Source organism: Drosophila navojoa, chromosome 2 (genome assembly GCF_054131105.1).
Source record: "Drosophila navojoa isolate 15081-1374.11 chromosome 2, UAZ_NAV_1.0, whole genome shotgun sequence".
In the NCBI taxonomy this organism is placed as follows: Eukaryota; Metazoa; Arthropoda; class Insecta; order Diptera; family Drosophilidae; genus Drosophila; species Drosophila navojoa.
Window position 1 is genome coordinate 20,157,166 of NC_142890.1, and position 9,108 is coordinate 20,166,273.

The 9,108-nt window shown below is 41.0% G+C and overlaps 1 protein-coding gene across 1 annotated transcript; it reads left to right on the forward strand.

Moving 5' to 3' along the window:
- The first annotated feature begins 7,502 nt into the window (after window positions 1-7,502).
- Window positions 7,503-8,707, forward strand: SdhCL (Succinate dehydrogenase, subunit C-like). Its single transcript, XM_018101864.3, has 2 exons — window positions 7,503-7,640; window positions 7,702-8,707. Exons 1-2 carry the CDS (start codon window positions 7,630-7,632, stop codon window positions 8,477-8,479), a joined length of 789 nt encoding a protein of 262 aa, XP_017957353.2. The 5' UTR covers window positions 7,503-7,629; the 3' UTR covers window positions 8,480-8,707.
- Window positions 8,708-9,108: the final 401 nt, after the last annotated feature.

Here is a 9,108-nt window from a genome sequence, read left to right on the forward strand (position 1 = left end):
TAAGAAAATTGAGAAATAATGCACATATCATGGAAATTAATCATTGATGTTCGATAAAGCTTGAAATCGTAATAGACTTTAGTTACTTAAAATGATATTAATCGTTTTGTGTATAGCTGAGTCTACATAACAAAAAGACAGACGGTCAGGGATAGATTGACTAAGGCCTTAATTTTGATCTATAATGTGTGTATATAAATATTATTTATATCCTATATAGTCCTTCACGACTTCTTCTGGCTTCATCCATATTTTAATCAAGCAAATACTGGCTCATATGTACATGTATATTAATATTTATACTATGTTAAGTATATGTATAAATCGTAGCTCAGACATCACAGTTGACGCTTTGAATGTTCATGCTCTGCTTCCCAGAAAACAGATAAAATACTATACCAATACATACGACATTTGCTTTCTCTGTCTGTGAGCAAGAGTTTTTATTTTTCAAGTTTTTAAAAATACTTATATTCACAGGAGCTTTCGTGTTTCTTCGTTTTCGTATAATATATTCTCTCTAAGCTATTCTCAAAAGAGCGTCGTTTTATGAGTGATACGATTAACGCTTGGACAATGAGATAATGGATAACTGTAAGAGTCTTTGCAGTCCTCACTTTCAAATACCCATGCAAACATTCACGTTGGCTGCTGATGAGTTTAGTAATTGCAGCCTTCGCATACTACAATACAAAGAGAAAATGAATTTTCTTGTCTTGGAGTTGCGACACGGGAGAGCCGAAAAATCAATAAGCTAATGTCTGAGCGCGATCAATCTCGTTAAAGGTCGTCCCACTCAGACCGTGACTGAAAGGAGTGACTGAAAATTAATTAAATATCAATTCCATATGTGTATATGTGCGGACTTGGAGAAACACTGGACGGTTACTTGCGAGAAATGATATAAATCCTTATCTCTCACTCATATCTCTTCTCGATTTCACAGTAAATTTCCTAGATACGTAATATAATATATTTATATTTTATTTAATAGCCAGATTATTTTGTGGTGCTTTAACTGGCTGTGATCTGTCATCGATATATATATTTCTTTTCTTTTGCTAATAATTTTCACGTTTGAACTTGCTTAAAACTTGAGAGCTCAATATATTTTGCTGTCGATTCGTGTCGTTGGTATTTCTTTTATTTTTATTCGCCTCAAAGTTGTTGTCGTTGCCGCTGTTGTTGTTGTTGTTGTTGTTGGCGGTGGCGGCACCCAAAGCGCTCATAAATCAAAAATGCTCTTGTTTGCTTACAGGCGCTCCCACTCTACGCTTGAAGTGAATGTGTGTGTGTGTGTGATGTGTGTGTGTGTGATGTGTGTATAAATCACAAAGCATGTCCTTTGCCAATACAAACACAATTGAGCATGCATATGCAACAGCAGCGTGTCTCAGTATGCAGTCTAGCTAGCTAGCAAAAACCATGGAAAAGAAATGGCGTTAAAAAAAATTTGATTAAAAAGTTTGTCGCCAGCCCTCTGTGTGTGTGTGTGTGTGTATAGACACACTGCTCTATGTGGCTCGTTAGGTATGTGTGTGTGTGTGTGTGCGTGAGAGTAAGAGTTTGTATGTATCGATAACTGTCAGTGACACCCGCAGCCCCGAAATGGAAGGCCAACAGGCATTGTGCTTATCGATATGGGGCCAATGCCATGTGAGCCACGTTATAAATCTTTCAGAAGCCAAACAGAACGGAGCTTAAATTCAATTTTACAACTGACAGCATAGACGAGACGAGACCTTCACCTTCACCTGCCCCAGCCCCTGCTCCTGCCCCATCCCCTTCATCGGCTGCTCCGGCACTCTAAAATATTTATAATGAACAGCGTATTACAGGGCTTGTCAATTGCACAAGCGCCTTTGTTTAATTTTCTTTTGCAGCACACCTTGAGCAGCTGGCAACGTGTGGCTGGGGCACTGTAATTGCCAAGGCGGCATGCTTGTGGTTGGGCTTCTCTTTTCAACGCTTCTGGCTTTTAATTTGTTGCAAGTTGTTTTGATGTGCGCAACCTGTCGTATGCGCAATTAAAAGTTTTGTCCACTTTTCCATGTAATTGTCATTTGACAGCAGCTGCAGCATGTGAAATGTGTAAACGCTTGGCCCAGCTCTCATTTGTGTCAGCTGCAGCTGCAGCCGAAATTAGCCATGTTAGCTTAACGTGACAACGAGCTGGAATTATACGCCGCACCTAACCCTCGGCCGCTGGGCCAGCTGCGGTGCGCAAGTTCAAGGTTGTGCACATATTGTCATGCAAATGGCATTTTCCAAACACACACACACACACACACAGATGTAGTTAGAACCACATGAGTCTGTGGCAAATAGTCGTTAGGCGCTAACAAGCATTTTCCTACTCATATCCAACAAAGGAAATGGGTTTTCCGTTGCATTTGTTACCAGAAAAAAAGGAAAGTTGCCTGGGGTCGGAGTAGGCAATGGAAGAAGCCAAATGGGGAAAAGAAAAAGAGAAATTCAGCTGCAGCCTAGGTGCTAACGAAATCTTGTTAAATCACGTAGTAAGCAGCTTTGGCACGAAAGTGCGTAGCTCTGCTGCCCAGCCAAAGTGAGAGCCCGAAAGTATGCAATGCGAAATGCATTTGCTGACACGCAAAGCGGACGACAGAGGAGGACTTTGAGTGTGTGTTCGATGCGACACTTACCACAAAAAGTTGTGGCTAAACTTTTAAGCCTGTCTTGAGCGGAAAAGCAGGCGAGTGTGGAAGATGAAGCTGAGGAGAATCTATACTAGATCAAGGCAAAGTAAGCAAGTCTAGCATGATAAATATTAAATAGATGAACATGCGAATGATGCAAGGATATTTGGCAGTATGATGAACAAGAACAATATGATAAATATGCATTTATTAAAGGAAAGTTGTGTATATAGACATTCAAGCATAAACTTTACTCATTTCGTCTTTATTTAAGAATCAATTAGAGACCAACTTAGCTTTCATTTAACCACTCTACGCTTAAAACCTATAGCCCGTACTTGTGGCCAACATCTTCCGCCCACGGGCTGCTCACCATTTAATCAGTGCGTACATCGCCTGAGTCGGCTCGCATTCGTCTGCTTTTCCGCGTTTTCGCGCTGCGCCAAATAAATACGCAGGCAAATCCGCGCGAATCAACTTGGCCCACTGACGAGCCAACTCAATGGCAGCTAGGTGAGTGTTTGTCCTTGGACGTGTTTGTGCGAGAATTGTAATTGAAATCGCATCGAGACGTGAAATGAAACGTAAAGTCATCGAATCAATTGAAATGAAAATTAAATTAAATGCATGCGCTCATACATTTATTCATGCTAGACTCTCTCTCTCTCCCTCTCTCTCTCTCTCTCTCAGTCTCTTTTCGTGGCTGTCTTTGTCTGTGTGTGTGTGTGTGAGTGACAGCGCGCAGATCTCAATAAACTCGCACACACACACACACGTACACACACTCAGAGCCAGTCGCACTCTTACACACACTCATCAACTCAATCTTAATTAAACACAGACACGCATATTGAGCTCCATGAATGGAAGAAGCAATCGCTTGACTATGACTCACAATGTAATTGATGGGGCGGGGCGAGTGGGCGGTCATATAAGAAACTTCGTACACATTATGAAGCTGTGGTGTGTGCATATAAGGGTCACACTGTTGTATGCTGCTAAAAGGCTTCTCTCTCTCTCTCTCTTTCTTTATATCGCCCTCAGTCTCCCTTTTACACATTTATTTCCCAAAGCTTTCTTTACAATTTCGTTCATTCAATATGAACATGACCTTTATGCTTACATCTAAAATTGGAACTTTATAAATATGAATATTAAAATATTAGATTGAAAGACTATTTAAATGTATATAAATATATTTGGCCTTAATATATATATGTATTTCTATTATTTATTTATTTCTTTTGCAAACTGTTTTCATACAGATTGATTGATTAATTGTTCGTCTTTGATGTGTCTGACGCTTCAGCTCTTAATTGAGCGTAAAGTGTGCAGCCAAAAAAGTCAAAAGTGGTTTCAATTATGCTGACAAATTACACAAAATAAAATATACACATACATACACATGTACTACGCATTTTTAGAAACAGCAAACGCACTGCATGGCTCTGTGCGGATGAGGTTGACAGGCTTCAGTCAAATGATATTTAAATAAAATATAAAAAAAAGCAAAACGAGAGAAACTCAACCGAAATGAATTTTATTAAATTGAAATGAAAGCGATGTCTTCTACTCTGTCTCTCTCCGATTTGCTGTGTGATTTCGTTGCTCTGTGGCACAGTGCGTATTTATTTAGTCAAACGAACGCAAAGACGCAGCCACAAATCAAATTCCAGCCACACGAAATGCTGCTGGCGAGTGGGACAGGACTCGTGATATGCTTTTAGTGATGCATATTTAAATTAGCTGCTCTGAGGCGAAAAGAAATCATAAGTGGAAATCTAATAATGAGACCGCCGTAATGCTGGCTATCAAATCAAATAAGCTCACCCAATCGTCGCATAAATTTATGACATATGCAAAGGCCAAATGTGGCTGGAGTCGCCTTCTGCTCTGTCCTTTGCCGGACTGGCCACTGCTGTTCTCCTGCTCTGCTCTGCTCTGGTCTGCTCCGCTCTGTTCTGTGCTGTATTCGTCGCAGTCAGGTAATTCCATTATGGAGCAATCGCATTTCAAATGTGGCTAGCACAACAGCAACAACAACATCAACAACAACGACATGAGTTGAACATTTTATGGCATATGAAGTATATGCAAAGGCTCCAGGTCCAGTCTCAGTTGGCAGCGCTTGGAAGAAGCAAAAACTGAAACTAATTTTCCACCTTGCAGCACAATTTAAGCCAATCAACTAGCTGGTGCTTTAAATTCAAGCTGGAAATCTGGCGACAAAGTCCCCTCAGATGCAGAGCATGTGCAGCTGCATTGGATTTCTAGTTGGTTTATAATTTTATAGAATTTAAATATAAGTAAATATATTATTAAATAAATAATATATGCATGTATTTATTTATTTAAAAATTGTTCAAGTTTCTAAGAAACATTCTTACTAATGAGCAGACCAGACTTAATAAGATGGAATCAATTGGAGTCCAACGACCCCATCGAATATTTTCCTGTATGCTCGATTGCAACTGATTGCATCGGTCAGTTGATTTTAATTGAAATTTGATCAAGCAGTCGATGGTAAGGCAAGATTTAATTGCCGCAATCAGCGAGTGGGCCTCAACATGGGTTAAAATTTCATAAATGCTGTACAAAATATGAAGCCAAAGAAAAACAGCAAAATATAAAATCATAAAAAAAGACTCCAAAAGATGCGAAGCAAGAGACAAGGCAACGTTTTACACTGAAATGTATGAGGAATGAACATTTTGTGGCCACGGCACAAGTACACACAAACGCACACACACACATACACACACACGCACACAGGGACATCAATGTCAGGGCGAATAACAAGGCAAGCTGGCAGTGCATGGGAATTGGGGAGCTGGGCAACTGAACGCCGGGAAATGGAAAATGGTAACGTGTGACGGGTAGCTAGTGGCTGGTAGATGGCATATGGCATATGGTAGATGGTAGATGGTATATGGTTGGTGGTAACTGGGAATAGGGGTTGTCAGGAGCTTCGCTGCGTTGGCACCAGTTTTGGCGTTTCCTGCAGTCACTCGACTGATTTAAAATGTTACCGTTATTTATACACGTAGCCGGGCTATATAAACAGCAGGTAGCAGCAGTAGCCCCCTATTCGCTGCTTTCACACCCAGTCCCAGAGCATGTCAGTGTGTATGTGTGTGTGTGTGTGTGTGTGTGCGAGCAATTTTTTCACATTTTTCATCGTTTACTGTGGACGGCTGTGCTGTAGCTGCAGCTCGACAGCATCGTGCAAGTGACTGACTGTGACTTGGCAACAACAACAACAGCACCACCACCAGCAAGTGGAGTAACTGAAACAGCAGCAACAACAACAGCACACACACATCCGCGCCTTTTGGCACAACCCTTGCCCCGCCCTCCGAGCGCTGTCAAAAGAGATTTTTTCAAATTAACTTTTCATATATTTATGTATGTTTAAATTTGAGCTCAACCTTTTTGTCAGTTAGCAGCAACACATCGTCATACACATGTACTTTACTTTGTGCACGTGTGTATGTGTGTGTGTGTGTGTGTGTGTGTGCGGCAAGTAGTGCTGGCATCCCTGCACATTCTTTAAGTTGTTATTTTCCCTGGTACAGCCTTCTGGCGCCTGAATGAATGTGTCATAAACGTTTCAACTGGAAAAGAATAACCACAACATCAAATAAATAAACCAGAATTCTCGAAATGACAGAGCCAGAAAGATCATACCCTGTAGACAGAGGATTCATATGAGCTGCAAATATGTAGAGCTGAGAAATATAGAACCAGGTTATAGAACCTGGTTATACAGCAGGGATTGCAAATATATCTCAGGTATTTATTCTGTCTGACATATGATTAAATCCAAAAACAGATTTTGATATTCCTTGCAAATGCTACAGAATTACAGGGTATGCCGCAAAGAATATAAAAAGGGAACACGCGAGCCAAACGCACACATATTTTAGCATTTGGCTGCAGGCTTTTAGTGCACACAAATATGTGGCAAAACTAAACTTAAGCTGACATCTGTGCGTTGCGAAAAGTCAACATTGTGTTTTCACCAAATTTTTCAGTTTGCTGGAGTTGGCTTCATTTTGGGTTTTTGTTTTTGGTATTTGCTTTTTGTTTTTTTGTTTTTTTGCTGTCCCTCATGCATATTTGAAACGCTTAACAAAATTTGTGCCATAAATATTTGATAATGCGCTTGGCATGTGGCAAAAGTTTGGCTCGGATATTCCCTCGAAATTGGTAACTTATAGCAATTAAGAGAATTCCGAAACTCCCGAAAAACTGGTTTAATTATCTAGTCTCACTACATGAAGAGACTGCCAGGCCAGCCAGCATCCAGCAGCGAAATTGTTGCTGAAATTGAAGCTACGAATGAGGCAAACCGAGCTACATTAGTTTAAATGAAATTAATCAACTTGGAGTTTGTTTAAGTGGCATTAGAACAGTGGGAAAAAATTTGAAAGGAAGAACTTTTTTTCTGAAAGACTTATCAAAATTTTCTATCAATTCAATATGATTAATGCTTAACGCGGAAATAAAAAATAAAAAAATGTGAGCAAACTCCTTTTAAAGAAAATATTAATAGAAATATATTTGTAAATATATTTATATATAAAATTAAATATATATTGATATATTTCTTTTGGTTTGCTTTGGTATAATAATTTCTTTTAAGTATTTATTCAATAAATTTCTAAATTCTAGGGTATATGTGTGTATATTTGCATGCATGCAAACATCAGTCTCACATGACTCAGAATACTATAAAGTCACCTATTTCCGGCTAGTTTGTATGTCTCTCTTTACCAACAAGCCATGCAAAATAATCAATAGAGCCTCTATTATTTTCCAGTTATACATATGTAGTCTTTCTTGCCGATCGCAGCGTGCTGGCATATGGAAATTTTAGTTGTATTTAAACACTTTGTTATATAACACATGAAGTTTTCATGAAAATAACAAAAGTTACGATTTTACACACATTTTTCCTAAGTTCTTCAGAATGTACCCCAAGTAAGTAGCTATGCGAATACAGATGCGAATGGAGGGCCAGTTAATCAGTTGAGTCTTCCAGATATTTTAAGTCTTTCACACCAATAAAGCGCTGCGCCCACGTAGCCAATGCTTGTCTATTGGGATGCTCGCCAAGCTTCGGCATGGGCAGGCTGTCAATATTACAGCTCGCGCACTACTCGAAGGCGAAGGGAGGCGACAGCAAGAAGCCTCCGTCTGCTCCGACGGGTAAGCTGGGGATGCGAATAGTGCCGGTTGTTCAGAACAAGTTGAACTACGACGAGAAGAACATGAAGCTGGGCCGGGCGCTCTCGCCGCACTTGACCATCTACAGAAAACAGTTAACCTCGATGATGTCCATATTTCTGCGGGCGAGCGGCGCTACCCTGGGCCTGGCAGTGTGGATCATTGGCTTGACAGCGCTACTGTGCAAGCTGGACATCAATGCCTTGGCTGAGAAGGTTGAGGGGCTCAACCTGGGCGGGGTGACCTTCACGGCACTCAAGTTCATCTTGATGGTGCCCTTCAGCTACCACGTGATGGCTGGCACGCGCCACTTGATCTGGTACCTGAACATGTTCCTCACCAAGCCAGAGATATACACCACCGGCTATGTGGCCATAGCAATGTCGCTGCTGCTGGCCGCAGCCCTGGCGCTCATCAGTGTCAAGCCACCGCACACGGAGCCCCAGCCGGTCCTCCACGACAAGCCCGAGCCCAAGTGTCCCGTGGTAGAAGAGGATCCATGCAATGTGCCCGATACATACGATGAATGCGAGGAGCCGGCTAGGCCCGACCCGGTTAGGCCGGATCAGAAAGGTTGTGGGTGCGAAGACTAGAAACGTGAAGACGCGAGCCTCAAGGTCTAGAACAAATGCCAAGGCCCACTCATGGGTCTCACAAAATTCACTGGGTGAATAGCTAGTTTAGAAGCCTTCTTATCAAATTGTATGATCTCGTCTCTTCACGGGCAAATTGATGGTGTTCGGTCGTTTCGCATGATTTGACTGCGATACTGATTGTAATTAAATTGCAAATATATGTATTTTTTAAATATTGTAACTAAATATCTTTGCATTTTAGTTCCATAGAACTGCCGTTAATTAATACTGCATAAAACTAGAATCTGAGAGTAGCACAATTTAATTACGGCACAGGTGTGCGAGCATCAAGTTACTGAAATGAAAACGCGTTATTTGCTTTTGAGCGCGTCATCAAAGCCAACTCTCAAACGCAAAAATCATCTAATTTAATGAAACAATCCCAAAAATGCGTTTGATTGTGCGAGCCACCTCTGTGTGGCAATTGTAGTGCATAATCTACGGTTCATTGGAGCTGAGCATTGAGTCGGCGAGGAGGCGTGGAGGCGTGGAGGCGGCCGGCTATGTAGCGAAAGCCATTAAGTTTATTAAGAACCTTTAATTAGTTTATGTGTAGCTGCGCAGGAACGAAGCGCAGAACGTGTCTA